Source organism: Eschrichtius robustus, chromosome 7 (genome assembly GCF_028021215.1).
Source record: "Eschrichtius robustus isolate mEscRob2 chromosome 7, mEscRob2.pri, whole genome shotgun sequence".
Lineage (NCBI taxonomy): Eukaryota > Metazoa > Chordata > Mammalia > Artiodactyla > Eschrichtiidae > Eschrichtius > Eschrichtius robustus.
Window position 1 is genome coordinate 119402142 of NC_090830.1, and position 17211 is coordinate 119419352.

The 17211-nt window shown below is 43.9% G+C and overlaps 1 protein-coding gene across 2 annotated transcripts in view; it reads right to left on the bottom strand.

Annotated features, from left to right (window-relative positions):
* XPNPEP1 (X-prolyl aminopeptidase 1) overlaps positions 1 to 16667 on the bottom strand; it is a 52901-nt gene extending 36234 nt beyond the window's left edge. The window contains exons 1-3 of one of the 2 annotated variants that reach the window (XM_068548521.1): positions 16534 to 16667; positions 8993 to 9081; positions 4255 to 4379 (exon numbers count right to left, since the gene is read on the bottom strand). In XM_068548521.1, the coding sequence (XP_068404622.1) occupies positions 4255 to 4379; positions 8993 to 9081; positions 16534 to 16595 (276 nt within the window). In that variant the 5' untranslated portion in view covers positions 16596 to 16667. Of the gene's footprint in view, positions 1 to 4254; positions 4380 to 8992; positions 9083 to 16533 lie in introns of those variants that run through there. The other variant, XM_068548522.1, reaches the window with a different exon arrangement.
* Positions 16668 to 17211: the final 544 nt, after the last annotated feature.

Here is a 17211-nt window from a genome sequence, read left to right on the forward strand (position 1 = left end):
AACATCCCCTACCAGTAAACATACAGATTTTATCCTAACTCCAGGCAAAAGGAAACTGAAACTGAAATACCAACACTACAAAGCTTCCAGCACACCCTTAACTGGAAGCCTTCAAAGGTTAACGCAAGTAATACTCACAGGTCCAATCTTTCCACACAATGAGGCCTCCCCTGGAGGTGAAGGTTCACAAGTGAAGCAGAACTAGCAGGAGTTTGGCTGCTGCTCCACAACAGCCTGTGAGACCCTTTCAAAGGAGAGACCCAATCTCAGACAGCAGTGTGCTAGTGCTGTGAGGGTTAATGTTATGTGTCAGCTTGACTTGCTAAGGGATTCCCAGATAGCCAGCTGGTAAAACATTATTTCTCAGTGTGTCTGTGAGGTTGTTTCTGGAAAAGATTAACATTCGAATTGGTAGACCCAATAAAGATCGCCCTCACCGATACACATGGGCTGCATCCAATCAGTTGAAAGGCAGAGAATGAAAAACACCACTGGTGAATCCAGCAGAGAATCCATGTGACAGGAAGCCCAAGTCCAAAGGCTGAAGCCTGGGCCTGGCAGGAGGCAAGGAAGAGCCCATCAGAGGTTCCCAGGCAGGAGAAGAAACAAGGAGCTCCTTGAGGACAAGGCCAAGGTCTGCCCTTCTTAAATGGTGGGATGCCCAGTTCCTCTGCTACTTACACCTCCTCAGGCCCAAGCTATGTTGGCTACCCTACCTACTCATCCAGCCCTTAGTCAAGATGAAACTTTGGTTCCTATGAAGTTGGTGAATCTTGTTCATCTACAGAACAGAGGTGAATGGAAGAATTCTGTCACCAAAGCCCCACCCTAAACCCCACCAGTCTCTCCTTACCTCCCCCGCCTACTAAATTTAACATTACAGTGCACGGCCACCTTGGCTTTCTCACGTGCCAACAGCCCCTTTCCGGCCTGATCTGCTGCTTCTCCTACACTTACACATTGTTCTCCCACCTCCCCCTTCACCCCTTCAACTGCGTCTACTTGCCAAACCCTCATCTTCAGGGGCCTCTCCTCTTTACACCCCCCCTTCCTCTCACGTCTTCAAGGTGCAAGTTCAAACCCACTGTGGTACAAAAAGTGCTACTGAAGATCAACAGACTAAGGAATTCCATGGAACAGAGTCCCCTACCCCACTCCTGAGATGACTGTGGGAATTCCATGGACATTTAAATCTGAAAAGTGCTGAATACTTCATCTGTTCCTTAGAGTTGTACAGTGCACACTCATATATTAAAGGCCTTGAGAAATCCTACAGTTTAGAAAACTGTTCAAATGGGCAAAGGACTTGAATAGACACTTCTCCAAAGAAGATACACAAATGGCCAACAAGCATATGAAAAGATGCTCAACATCACTAATCATCAGGGAAATACAAGTCAAAACCACAAGATATTACCTCATATCCATTAGGACACCGCTATCAAAAAAAAGAAGTAACAAGTGTTGGCAAGGATGTAAAGAAATTGGAATTCTTGTGCACTATTGGGGTAAATGTAAAATGGCATGGCCACCATGGGAAACAGTGTGGAGGTTCCTGAAAAAATTAAAAATAGAATTACTATAGGATCCAGCAATCCCACTTCAGGTATATATCCAAAAGAATTGAACAAGATCTCAAAGAAACATTTACAGATCCATGCTCAGTGCAGCATTATTCACAAGAGCCAAGAGGTGGAAGCAACCTGAATGTTCATAAACAAATGAATAAAGAAAATGTAGTATATGCATACAATGGATTATTATTTAGCCTTAAAAAAGAAAGAAATCCCGTCATAAGCTACAACATGGATGAACCTTGAGGACATTACACTAAGTGAAATAAGTTTTTTTCAGTTACCAAAAGACAATACTGCATGATTCCACTTAGATGAGGCACCTAAGGTGGTCAAATTCTTAGAAAGTAGGATGGCAGTTGGCGGGGACAGGGAGAGGGGTTCAGTGGCTGTAGTTTCAGGTTTGCAAGACGAAAAAGTTCTAGAGATCCGCTGTACAATTATGTGCACACAGTTAACACTGATGCATTGTACAGTGGTGTGAAAAATGGTTAAATGTTAAGTTTCTTTACCACAATAAAAAAAAAAAGAAACTGTTCAGCTCATTTCACTATTTTCTTGACCCCTGACTACATTTTTTGCAGAACACCTTACAAAACACAACAGGAATGCTGTAGAATACGGTTTGGGAAACTCTGTTCTAAACATCAAAATATCCTGAATGTCATGCTGTTGCCTCAAATCATCCAGTCCCTTTGGTTATTCATTTCAGCCCTTCATTTGCTCCTGAGGCCAGGAAATCTCCTGTGCCTCCAAGCAGGGGTCCAATCTTGATGCTGTCCCCAGGTTAACACTGGCCTGATATTGTCACGACCATATGGTTTGCCACTGTTGGAGGAGGGGCAGAAAGGAGGTCAGCTAGAGTGGACCTCTTTCGGGAACTTTGCTTCAGCTTACAGTAATACCCTTATCTGCCACCCCCTCCATCATGGCAGACCCTCATCAGTCATGTCAGTGCCACACGTGATCTCACATGTGAGCACGCATGCACATGCACGCGTGCGCGCGCACACACACACACACACGTACTTACACACTCACAGTGACCAAGGATAAACACCAAGCTACTACACCAACCAAGTTCTCACCCAGGCCTCCGGATTTGGAATTAAGGTTCTGGCTCAATCTGGTATCTTGAAAGTAACAGATAAAGAGATATATATGCAGAAGCTGTGAGATGGCCATCTATTCACTATCTACCTTGTTGCCTGAGACAGAAAGAAACTTATCTGCAGCAAGAGCTGAAACCCCTCCCATTCCAGTCCTCCTAGAGGGCCAGCTGCACCCTGCCCTCAGGTTCCACGGGACAGACTACCTGAGGCACAACTCCAGAGAGTACCATTCACAACCTGGAGTTGTGCCAGTGCAGTGGCCCTGCCCCTAAATCCTTATAAAGCAGCATTTTTATTGCTCAAAGTACTTCAAGGTGGTTTCTATTGCCTGCAACTAAAGAATTCTAGAACACCAGTATTTCTGACTATTGCTTTTTACTTCCTTAGGCTTTTGCCAGAGGAACTTACCACCTTGTTTCTGAAAAGCACTCTAAGCTTCCCTGCTTCTCTGTCTTTGCTCCTACTAATCCTTCTATCTAGAATCCCTTCCCCCTTCTCTATTTACCCAACTCTATGCGTCCTTCAAGCTCCAGTTCACATGCCTCCCCTGCCCATGAAGCCTTCCATCACCCTCCCCTCTCACCCTCAAACATCCACAGCCCTCTGCCCAGATTTTCTTGATGGCACGTCCACATTCCACCTTGCAATATAGACATGTGTATGCATATCTTAACTCCATTACTAAACTGTCTACTTCTTGAGACCAGGACCATTCTCATCTTTGTGTCATGTACCATACCTAAGGCAGTGCACATAAACAAAGGCTATAAGAAGTATATGTGTCGATAACTCTATGGAAGAATAGCACTTTGTATACCGTCTCAGGTCTCTACTAAACCGTAAACACGGGGAGGGCAGGAATTCAAACTTAAATTCGTCTCTGTAACCCTGCAGTACCACGACCATGGTGTAGGCATCCAAACACCTGCTGACTCAATGACCTAAAAAAGTAAATCCTAGAATCCTTTCGTCCTCTGCTTTTCAGCCCCATCACATGCAGTCTCCACCTCTCTAAACCTGACTCTCCCATAATTAAATCACTCGTGTTCTCAGATATAGAGGGCACTTATTGAAACGCTTCCACCAAAGGTGGTGGCTGGGGGGATGATGGGGGTAATATGCAGAATCATCCCTAAAACCTGCTAGAGTGGAGAACCAAGATGAATTTCTGGCTGCCCTTCTGGCTGTGCCAGTGGGACAGGACAGTCTGGATGGGGAGAAGGGAGGCAGGACAGACAATTCTGCTGGGGACATGGTGTGGCAAAGGAGATGGGGTAAAGTGCATCAGCAACAGAAAGGTCCCGACTTCTGCCCCTTCATTTATCTCCTAATTCTTCCACAATTTATTGAAAGCTAGCTATATACATTGGAAATAAGGAAGCCAGGGCCAAATCAATAAGCATTCAGTGAGACTCTACTGGACACAGGTCCCTGTACCTAGCCCTGGAGAACATGCTTAGATGTGGGTTGACAACTTGAATCCTACAAACACATTGGGGCTGAGGGAAAGGAATAAAAAGAAACGAGGGGCTGACGAGTTCCATCACCAGCCCATCTCCACTCAGTACCTGGTGGGCATCTCCCGACGGGATGATGTAGGCCTGGATTGGTTCTGTCACATACTCCAGGTTCCTCATGGCTTGTCTCAGCTGCCGAAGCAGCTCCGAAGTTACCTTTGGAGCCATTCTGCTGTCTGCAACAACAGGAGAGTTTGTACCAAAACCAGACTGCTCCACGCCACTCACTGACTAGTTAAGTACCAGAGTGGTACATTTGTTATAACTGATGATCTACATTGACACATCATGATCCCCCAAAGTCCACAGTTTACATTAGGGTTCACTGTTGGTGTTGTATACTCTATGGGTTTTGACAAATGTATAATGACACATATCCATCATTATGATTTAAGTTTAATAGTTTTCATTGCCCTAAAAATCCTCTCTGCTCAGTCTATTCATCCTTCTTTCCCCTCCCCCCAATCCATTGGTATGACTAATCTTTTTACTGTCTCCATAGTTTTGCCTTTTCCAGAAAGTCATATTGTTGTAATCATACAGTATATAGCCTTTTCAGATAGGCTTCTTTCACTTAGCAATATGCATTTAAGATTCCTCCATGTCTCTTCATGGATTAACAGTTCATCTCTTTTCATTGCTGAATAATATTCCATTGTCTGGATGTACCACAGTTTGTTTATTCATTCACAAACTGAAGGACACCTTGGTTGCTCCCAAGTTTTGGTGATTATGAATAAAAATAAAACATCTATGTTGCAGGTTTTTCTGTAGACATAAGTTTTCAATTCCTTTGGATAAATACCAAGGCACACGATTGCTGGATCATATGGTAAGAGTATATTTGGTTTTGTAAGAAACTACCAAAATGTCTTCTAAAGTGGCTGTACCATTTTGCATTCCCACCATTAACGAATGCAAGTTCCTGCTGGTCCACATCCTAGCCACCATTTGGTGTTGTCAGACTTTCGGATTTTGCCAACCCATTTTTTAAACAAATAAAAAATACCTGACTTAACCAAAAACATCCTAATGCACAATGCTGTAAGTAATTTACGTTGAGGCTATTGTACTACAGGTTATCTTCAAGAATTTACACCCTGGCTCACTGTGGCTTGTACTCTGCTAGGTATAGATCCTTTTTTTGTTTTTTTCTTTAGCATTTTTATCTGCTGCTTCTCCATCATCACCAGCACCTTAGGCTATAAAAGCCTCAGTCTTTATGGTTATCTCCAATAGATTCCCCTACGAGGTACCTTACTACTACTCTTGGGACTCACTGAAAAAGTGCCCCATTTTATTCATAATCTGCAAGGGCAGCTTCAGCTGCTGGCCTCAGGGCTCCCACTCAGAAGTCTCCAAAAGACAGAAGTACTCAAAGAGAGAGACAATGGAAATGGTCCTATTCATGATTCAAACATGTCCATGATCCCTGCATTACAGATGCTTCTGAATACTTTTCAGAGGGACATCCTTTCCTTTTGTCTGACCTACTGAGCCTATAATTTCTCGTGTACCTGAAAAAGAGGGATCAGAAGTATCTAATCTGACCTAAATTTATATGTCAATACCTCCATTGGGTTCAAAATGAAGCCTATCATGACCTCATAAGCTTGCCAGCATCTGAAAACTTTATTATGACATCTTTCAGGAGCTTCAGAATAAATTTGTGTTTCTGAACCATATTTCTGAGCAATTTAACATTTTTAAAAGTCAAGCAAAAACGTAGACATCCTTTGGAGCAGTATTCCAACCTTGGCTGCACATGAGAACTACCTGGGGAACTTATTTAATTAGCCTGGAGTACAGCCTGAGCATCTGGAATTTTAAAAAGCAACTATATGACAGCAGCCAGTATATTTTCTTTCAAGATCATTAATTTCCTTATAGAATTTGGCTTCTATTTGGGCACATCCTGACTTACAGATTTCGATGGCACCGACTGGGTGTTTGTAGCACTGACTGTAGTATGGATCAATATTATGTTACTGACTTCATCAATAAAGTCAACAGAACCAATGGCAAGCACAAAATCCTCAATTACAAACTGAAAACCATCAAAGGCAAAATGGAGCCGGTCAAAGACATCCTCTGCTTCCTGGTCACCACAACCGGCCTCCTCAACACCATATTCTGACCTTCATCACCATCTCTTGCCTCATCATTACATTCCTCCTCTTGACTGGCCTCCCCAGAATCACCAGCATCCTCAGTTTCACTCCACTACAGTGGCATCTTCACACTTCCCTCCACAATGCCACCTGCCCCCCTCACCACTATTAACATCTCCCCTGCGCCTTCCTTCCTCATCCTTCATGCCCTTCATATTTGGTCGGTGTCCTGAGTCTGATGCAGCCACCTGTCACCTATATCAGACCCAATGAAAGAACTCCCAATACCACAACTAACAGATAGGATGTGATAAGGGGCACTGGCTGAGGCAACGAATGGGCTGTGGCAGTGGAGGCACCTATCAAGGAGGAGGATACAGTGGGCAAAGGTGACTGAGGGAGAGGTGGCCACAGGCCAACAGGCCTTAAAAGTGACTGAATGGGTGAGCAGCTAGAGCTGAGGAGGAGACAAAGCAGGTATAATTATAAAACCCAGCCACTGAGGTGGCAGCAGTTGAAATGAGTCAAGATGGCAGAGGTGAAAATTATGGCTGGTGATCCTCATAGGGTAATTTTTATGAGGATTAAATGGGCTACTATATACAAAGCACTTAGAAACAGTGTCTGGCGTATAGTAAATGTTGTGTTTGCAATTACTAGAGGTAGATACACAACTAACTATGAAAGCAATGTGATAAATGGTGCATTAGGTGTATATATTGCTTCTCCTTAAGGCAGGGACCATGTCAACTTCATCTCTGAACCCATGTATCTAGCCAAGCACCTAACATATGCATACACTCACTCAAAGATGGCTGAATGAATATCACAACTTTGTGTTTATGATCTTTTCAGACTCAGCATAACAGTAATGAATCTTCAGTGAAAGAAAGCTAGGATCCTAGAAGATGCTGTATAATAGCATCTGCTCATTCCACATCCCATTACTTTTCAGAAATGTTAGAAGCAGCCAAGAGCTAATCAGGGTGTGCAGGGAAGTGGGGAGCCAAGAGCAACAAACCTAGGCCATGATGTAAAATTAGCCCATACATTGCCAGGTATTTTTAAATCATGCTTTAAAAAGAATGACTCATTTGAAAGTCTCTTGCATATGTGGGTCTGCTTTTAGACATAAGCTCCTAAACCTTCAGCCTTTACCACAAACAAAAGACTTTTCACTGCTTGGAAGTACATGAAGAGCACACCCTATTTACCTCACTGGGTGGCTAGAAGAATTTAACATGACAGCATGTGTGAAAGCTCCATGCACAGCATCTGATACATTGTAGAAGCTCAAGAAATATTATTTGAATCTGAATCTGAAGCACCAGCTGGGATTCCTACATGCCTTGTTATAAGAATAGAAGGGACTGGCTTACTCCAATTTCAGCACCTTAACATTTGCACAGATGCCAAGCTCCTTTTCCAGCATCCATAGCTTTAGAGATGGTGGTTTGTTTCTCTGTCCCACTGCTGAGCAAGGGCCAAGGGCTTTACATACATTAGTGGTTAATTCTCACAATAATCCCCCCAGGGAGATTTCACTATTCCCATTTTACAGATAAATAAACAGGAGTTAAATCCTTGCCCAAATCAACTGGGTCATCAGGACCAGGACCCAAGCTCTATCCAATTACCAAGCCCATGCTCTATTAGATCATATTATCTAGGGAACATAACAGAGGCTCTCTTAAAGCATTTCTTAAGACCAAAGGAATCGAAACAAGTGGGTTCCAGTTTCCAGCTGGGATTTACAACCTCAGACAACTGAAGCTCCCTGAACCTCTATTTCTTCATATGTAATAAAAAGAAAGATAAGTTCTCTTCAAACTCTAAATTCAATTATTCTATCACTTTTCCCTTTCCTACTTCCTCTTTTTCCCATTCCTTCCTGTCCTCCCTCCTAACACGGCCCAAAGTGTGTTAGACACATCCAAATTTTTAAAGAAAAAGGACCTAAAATTGCATGTAGTTGCAGCATTGACCTTCCAAAGAGAGATCCGTTATGGTTTCTAACGTGCTTCACAGGATTGATTTTTTCAGTCAACTAGAAGGAAACACTATAGTTCTCCTGGGTAGCCCACAGAAAAGCACCAGTTTACATGGGACAGAAATATAGAAATACACCACTTTTCAGAATTCAGGTTTCTGGCAACCCAATAATATAACTAACCAGTCCTGGGAAGAGGATATGGTTCCAGAAATTTTTCCCAAAAAGATTTTCCTGAATGCCCATTCAATTTATAAAGCACAATAATACACCATAAACGTTTCTTATTTCATAGTCTTATAACGAAAACTGAAAGCTAATCTCTAAGGTGGTCAATAAAGGATTATATTAGAAATTAGAAAAATCAGAATAGGACTTTTTCAATAACAACCTGTCTCTACCACTACCACCACCATCACCACCATCCCAAGAACAGGAAATGCAAAAACCATAACTCTAACTTTCTACTGAAAAATAGCTATACACACACACACACACATAAAAACAATAACAACCCAGGAAACCAAAAGACAAAATGGTTTTTAATTTCCAGATATATATCCCTTCATCCCCACTCATGATCAATTATTAATCCCTTACCCTCTCTTCTCTCCCAACTTGGTGTTGGGGTGAGGGAACCCAAAATCCTTTTGAGATGTTCCATCTCAGTAACAGACAAAATTATTACCTGTTTCTACACCTGGGTGTCCTGAGTGTGTTGCCTCGTTAGGTTCAATTATTCTTAGATTTTTCAGCTGAAAATCCTGGTAGTTTGCCCTAAGGAAGAGAAAGAACAGGATATTGCAGACTTTGACCTTAGTAAACGTGGCAAGGCTTAGTCAGAGAGGAACATCAACTTGACTTAGCCGTTTTCCTTCGTGAGTCAGAAAAACTCTCACCCCAGTATCAGTGATGAAATAAATAAGTTTCAGATAAAACTTGCAGATACAACAACACCATGGCAGGTAAACCTTCTCAGTCCCAATCTCTAATTCATGAATTCTCTTCAGCTATGTCTAATCTCCTGTTTAACTAGTCTAAAAATATTTTATTTGCAATGACTATATTTTTCACAGGTACAGTTCTATTTGGTTCTTTTTCAAATTTGCCTGTCCTTTCTTCATGGTGTCATATTCCTTCACTATGGTTTCTATTCCTTCTCTTAGCTTTAATTATTTGGGGCCCTTATTTTAAAATTCATTTCAGACCCTCCATTAGAAGGTCTTGGAATAGTAATCCTCAAGTTTGCTTGGTCTGCTGGCTCCCTCTTCGTGGGTCATTCTTTTTCTTATAGACTCACAGACTATTTTATCTATGAGAATGAGACGTATCCTGGATTGTACAAGCACTGCTGTCACTGTTGTTTGCTTCTGAGATTAATTTTCACTTTAACTTCTTAGCAAGGAGATTTACATACAAGTGTCCTGTCCTCATACAAGGATAGTCTGGTGCCGTGGACCCCAACTACGAAGGCCTACAGCATGTATAATCCCTCAAGGCTCAGCTTACCAACTGCCATGCAGGCTTTAAGCTCCCCTACATTTCTGGCACCTGAGGATTTCTCTTTCTTTCAAGCCCATTCAGTCAGTAAATATTTACTGAAAATCTTCTATAATCCAGGCCTTATTCTAGATACAACAGTGAACAAAACAGACAACATCTCTGACCTCAAGAGGTTTACACGGTGGGGCAGGGGAAAGCGGGAGGCTCTTAGAAGGGGAGGATATAGGAGGAGAGGCAACAGACACAAGAAAACGGTCTATCAGGCAGTGAGTATGTGTTCTATGAAAAAAAGTCAAGCAGGGCAAGGGGAAGACAGTGTCAGCGAGGTAAGAGGAAAGGTTATTTTAGATGCGGTTGCCAGGCAAGGCCTCTTTACTAACAGATGACATTTTAGCAGAGACCTAAAAAAACGTGAGGGATGGAGCCATGTGGATGTCTAGGGGAAGAACACTCCAGAAAAGGGGCACAGCAAGTGCAAGGGCCCTAAGGCATGGTATACCTGAAGGAAAGCAAGGAGGCCAGTGTGGTATTGATGTGTGTGCTGGGGGACAGGGAGGTAAGCGGTTAGGAGACAAGATCAGAGGCAACAAGGAGCCTGTTGTTGGCTACAGAAAGGGTTTTAGATTTTATTCAGCTCTGAACTTAAAAACAGTTTTGTTATAATTTTACCACATTTGTATGTGCTTAGTCCACCACACAGCCAGACATTTTCACCAGTCACTCCAGGCCTGCTCTTAGATGGCTGCTACTTTAATTTCCTTGGACAGAATGAGGTGTCCTTTACTGGGGGAACCATATATTCTTTCATTAAAAAGTAAGGTACCTAAATATTTCTTATAAATATAAATGCAAATATCCTCAACAAAATACTAGCAAACTGAATCCAGTAAGATATAAAAGGATCATACACCATCACCAAGTGGAATTTATCCCAGGTATGCAAGATTGGTTCAACATATAAAAATTAATGTAATACACAGTGTCAATAGAATAAAGAACAAAAACTACATAATCACCTCAATAGACACAGAAAAAGCATTTGACAAAATCCAACACCCCTTCATGATGAAAGTACTCAACAAACTAGAAAAGGAGAAGTTCCTCGGTCTGATCAAGAATACTACAACAGCCATGGCTAACATCAACCTTAATGTCAAAAGGCTGAATGCTTTCTCCCTAAGATCGGGAACATAATAGAGATGTCCACTCTTGCTACCTCTAGTCAAGATTGTGCTGGAGGTCCTATCCAGGGCAATAAGGCAAGAAACTAAAATAAAAGGCATCCAGATTAGCAAAAAAGAAGTAAAAGTATGTCTACTGCAAATGGCATTATCTTCAATATAGAAAATCCTAAAGAATCCACACAAAAAATCAGAACTAGCAAACAAGCTCATCAAGAATGCAGGATACAGGGCATTCCCTGGTGGTCCAGTGGTTAGGACTCCACGCTTCCACTGCAGGGGCACGGGTTCGATCCCTGGTTGGGGAACTAAGATCCCGCATGTCATGTAACATGGCCAAAAAAAAAAAAAGAAGAAGAAGAAGAATGCAGTATACTAAACCAATATACAAAAATCAATTGTATTTCTACATACTTGCAATGGACAATGCAAAAATGAAATTAAGAAAAGTTCATTTATGACAGCATCAAACCAATAAATACCTAGGAATAAATTTAACAAAAGAGGTAAAAAACCTATACTCTGAAAACTACAAAGCATTTTGAAAGAAATTAAAGAAGGCCTAAATAAATGGAAAGACTTTCCATGTTCATGGGTTGTAAGACAATATTGTTAAAATGGCAATACTCCCCCAAATAATCTACAGATTCAATGCAATTCCTATCAAATTCCGGCTAGCTTCTATGTAGAAATTTACAAGCAGATCCTAAATTCATACGGAAATGCAAGGAATCCAGAATAACCAAAACAATCATGAAAAAGAACAAAGTTGAAGGATTCACCCTTCCTGATTTCAAAACTAATAAAACTACAGTAATCAAGACAGTGTGGTACTGGCAAAAGGACAGACTTATAGATCAATGAAATGGAATTCAGAAATAAACCGTCACATTTACTGTCAATTTTTTACAAGGGTACCATTCAACGGAGAAAACTATAGTCTCTTCAACAAATGATGATGGAACACCTGGATATTCACATGTAAAAGAACCAAGTTGAACGTCTACCCTCACACTGTACACAAAAATTAATTAAAAAGGGATCACACAGACATAAATGTTTTTTTAGAAAAAAACACAGGCATAAATCTGCCTGACCTTGAATTAGGCAATGATTTCTTAGATAGGACATCAAAAGCACATGCCCCAAAAGAAAAATAAACAGACTGGACTTCACTAAATTAAAGACTTTTGTGCTTCAAAGGATACCATAAAGAAAGTGAAAAGACAACCCATATAATGAGAGAAAATATTTGCAACTCATATATATGATAAGATTCTAGTATCCAGAGTATATAAAGAACTATTACAACTCAAAAATAAAAAAGACAAATATTACAATTTTTAAATGGTCAAAGGTTTTAATAGATATTTCTCCTAAGAAGATATACTAATGGCCAATAATCACATGAAAAGATTTTCAACATCATCGTTCATTAGGGAAACGCAAATCAAAACCACAATGAGATACCACTTCACATCCACTAGGAAGATTATAGTTAAAAACAAACAAACAAACAAACAAAAACAGACAGTAACAAGTATGGGTAAGGATGTGGAAAAATTGGAACACCCAGACATTGCTCATGGGCATGTAAAATGGTATAATACCTTTGGAAAACTGTCTAGCATTCCTGAAAAGATTAAATACAGAGTTAGCCTATGACCCAGCAATTCCACTCCTAAGTGCATACCGAAGAAAACTAAGTCCACATAAAAGCTTACACACAACCAGCCTTTAACGCCTTTGTGCTTCTGTCTTTATTCCGACCCCCTTCCCCCCGCTGGATCCTGCTGGAAGCGGCCCGGTCTGTTTCTGAGGCCCGGGTTCCTGTTCCACTAACCCAACTCTCTAGTCACGTTTACTTGGCTGTGTAACCAAATAGTTGGGATCACGGAATAAGTCCCCTTCCCTGCGTGTCAGCACAGAGGCTGTGACTGCCACCCTGGCTCCCCGCCAAGTGCCCTGTGCCCGAACCCGTCCCCGGCGTTGCGTGAGTTATGAGGTGCCTTTCCCAGAACCCTCCTCTCGCTTGGACCCAAGAGAGGCGACAGCTCTGGCTGGGGCTCTTGGTTTCGAGAGGGTCTGGACTGGTTTGGGTGCTTTAAAATAGATTTTTTAGTTCAGTGGTGCTGATGGGGGACATGGGAATAGAACTTCAGTGTGAGACTTGGGTGGTGGGAAAGTTAAATATTGGTCTTTTTTATTATTATTTTTTGCTTTGCTATTGTTACCACTTTTGTCTCCATGTTAAAATGCCAAAAATGAAAAAAAAAAAAAAAAAGCTTACACACAAATGTTCATAGCAGCATTATTCATAATGGCCAAAAAGTAGAAACAACCCAAATGTCCATCAATTGATGGATAAATAAAAGTGGTCTAAACACACAATGGAATATTATTTGGCAATAAAAAGGAATAATTACTGATACATGCTACATCACAGTAAACCTGGAAAACATTTTATGCTAAGTGAAAAAAGCCAGTCAAAGAAGACCATATATTGTTTGATTCCATATTCAGTGTCCAGAATGGGCAAATCCATAGAGACAGAAAGTAGATTAATGGTTGCCTAGGGCTGCGGTGGAGTTGGGGAAATGAGGAGTGACTGCAATGTGTACAGGGTTTCTTCTGGGGAGGATTAAAATGTTCTAAAAATTGACCGTGGTAATGGTTGTACGACTCTGGGAATATTCTCAAAACCACTGAATTGTACTTTTTAATAGGTGAATTGTGTGGTACATGAATTATATCTCAATAAACCTGTTATATTTTACAAAGTAAGAAACCTCCTTTTCTTGGACAGCGATACAAGTCACATTCTCACCTGATCTCCCTTGACTTCATATGTACATTTACAAGATGGTGAGCCAAGGAAGTCAATTTCTCTATCTATTCAAAATTTAACTGGTGCCAGTGACTGGTTCACACACAGGACAAGAGAGCTGGAGGGAGGTTATTCAGAAGTAGCCCTATTCATTCACTTCACAAGAGAAGAAACAAAGATAACTTGCCACAGGCCATACACATCAGGAGCTGCAAAGCCAAGACCAGAAATCAGGTCTGACAGCTGATGCTCACAGAGAACTTGAGTTTAAGCTCTCTCTGTCAGCATCACCACCTCCACCTGCCTGTAAGGATCAAAGGAGCCACAAAGCAGCTAAACATTAAAATGGTCATGCTCCTGTCATACCCTGGTCTCTGTAGAGTCCAAGATCCATCTACCCTTCTCTTACTTGGACAGACACATTCTCAGACTCTCGGTCAAAGCAGGGCTATCATTAAATGTTAGAGCTAGAATATACCTCAGGGATGATCCAGCTCAGCTCCCCCCTCTAGAAAGAAACTGAGAAACAGAGATCAAACAATTTGCTCAAGGCCTCAGGGCTATAGGATGACACAGGTAGAACTGGAGTCCAGGCCTCCCAACTTCCAGCTCAGTGCTCTTCTCCTGCCCAGGACTTCTTCAGCCTGCACCTTCTCAGTATCATGATGTGCCATGAGATGGGTAAGAAGAAAGAAGCATGCAGAGAACTTCCTATTCAATCTTTTTATAAGATGATTATGGCACGTTTTTCTCCCTCTCTCTTTTTAAAGAAATCCCAGCAGTGTTGTTACCCTCCCCCTTCCCCCAGTCCATGATGAGAATCGTACACGTATATCATTCAGGATGGGGCAACACAAGGACCAAAATGCTCAATCATGCCCTGTGAGGTGAGACAAGGGTAGAATGGAACAAGTTCTAGGATGAAGAAGTGGGCAATGTTATTTTGCCTACCCAGAATCCAACCCTCCTTCTTTTGATCAGAGCACCTAGGTTTTCCTTCTGAGAACGTCTCTTCTCCACTTTCAGTCCACAGAGTTGGAATGAGTCTCACCCACTCACCCACCAAGTACTGGGACCCAGACCTGCTCAATCCATCCCTCCAAATCACAATGATCGGTTCAGGGATGGACATAAGGATCAAATCAGTCCAGTGAGGATCAGATCTGGAATTTCTGCTCCAACCATTAGGTAAAAGGGCCCTATTTCTGCGGGAGCTGTCAGACTAGAACTGTCATACCCTGCCAAAGGAGAAAGTCTGCCTGAGAATGAAGCCAACACTAAAGAAATCAGAGCCAAGAGGTGTAAGAGAGAAGCCAAGTCTGATGCCAGTGTGGTCTCATGGACTCAGCTGCACTAGAAGCCAGCTCACCCCCTTACATAAGTCAATTTGAGTTTAGTTTCCATCACCTAAACTAAGTCATGTTTACACTGAATGGCACTCAAATTCTGCCATTAGGGGAGGTGCCTGGGGCAAATGGCCTCCCTTCTCTCAGCCTCTCAGTTGCCTCTTGTGTGAGGTAAGGAGGCTCTCTCAGCTGATGCTGAAAGACCCTTCTACCCTTAAAATGTTGTGATTCTATGAATCCAGCAAAGATCAACTTGGTCCTCAAAGGCTACTTCTCGGCATAGAAGTTTCTAGAAAGAGAACTCATTATCCACTTGCCTGACCCCACTTCCAGCACTTAACACATAGGCAGCTCCTTCCCCATGCAGGTTAGCCCCACATCAGACACCCTTCCACCGAGCGGGCAGGTCCTCTACTCATACCCAACACGCTGTGGCAAGGCCAAGTCCAAGTCAAGGTCAGCTTGGGATCCGTCCACTCACAAACACAAGCACAAGCCATGGCCTGTGTTCAGCAAGTGCGCCTGGCCATGCTGTCCAGCCTCTTCATTCAAGTTGCAACTGGTCAGAGGACAGCTGACCCCGTGTGGATTGCCAGGGAGTTTGGCTTCTGGCCTTTGTGACCTCTCAACGTATCTCTCAGTCTCCCGTTTTGTTAGCTGCTCTGGTAAATATACCCTGGTTGCGGCTGAAGCACAGGCTGAAAGCTGTTTAATGTGAATCCAGGGGATTATCCTTCTCACCTCCCTGAATCCAGGGAGAACCCAGGGCAGGTTACTGGTGGGATTTTCCTGGAGATTATGCCCAAGTATTCCCGTACACAGCCTCTGAAACCCATCTGGGTGGGAAGGGCCGCGGCTGCCGATCCTAGTGGCGGTGACAGATCAGGAAGACGAACTGCAGGTGTCATACTGTCATACTGTCATACATGTAACTTGAGAATTAGATTCCCAGGGTAGAGGGGCGAGGGCAGGGGCTCGCCCGCCTCCCCGAACCCCGGGAGGGGCCAGGAGGGGTCAACTTCCTGCCACAGCGGGGCCTCTGGCCGGGCCGGGGAGGGGGCGGCGATGGCCACCGCCCCCTCAGGCCGAGCGCCGCAGCTCCGCGCACACACTCGTCCGGGGACCCGGCTCGGGCTGCCCGGGGGTGCCCGCGACCCCGCCGGAAACGAACCGGAACTTGCCCGGCTGCATGGCTCCCTCCCCGTGGCCTCGCTCGCGGGGCTCCGGTCAGCCCCGGCCGGCGCCCGACTGCGGTGGGCAGCCCGCCGCTCCTCACCCGCTCGTCCCTGCCCTCCCGAGTGCAACATGCGCGCTCGCGGCCGAGGGTGGTGCGCGCTGCCCGGACACCGGCTCCGCGGCAGAGTGCCCTCACCTTACTCGCGGTGCCTTCCTGGAGGCTGCCATTCGGCGGTGACGTGCCCCGGCCCACGTCATGGCAGCGCAGACCAGCTGATCTCCCGTGGACCTGCGGGAGGGAAGGAGGCCGGCCACGCCCCCCTCGGTGACGTGCGCCCGCGCCGCGGCCCCGCCCACCCTCAGGCCCCCGCCCACCCGCCCCCGAGACCGCCCCACCCGCTGGGACCCGTCTGCGTTCCCATCCCAACACGCATCGCGTCTTTCCTTGCGGCGAGCGAGAGTTCTGTTCTCTCTGACGCGGCGCGTCAGTTCTGTTCCTTTTTCTCGCCATTCCCCAAGGAGGAAAAAGAAGGGCTTTGTCGGCTGAAGGGGCTGCGGCGCGATGAGCTGCCCTTCAGGGATGTTCTAGCTTTTAGGAGGACGTGGCCGGTTCTGGAAGTACCTCAGCACGACCTCACTTCCTGAAGCTTTACTATATCCCCCAGATCACTTATACAGGCAAAATCCAGCTGCTCACTCCACTTGGATAGCCAATAGGCTCCTCAAACTTACAATGTCCGAACGGCACTCCTGGCCCAATGCACCAAAACAAAACTGTGCTCCACCAATCAGTGGCTAGATCTTGGAGTCATCCCTGCCTCCTCTTTCACACCCCACGTCCAGTCTGTCAGAAAATCGTGTCGGCCATGTCTTC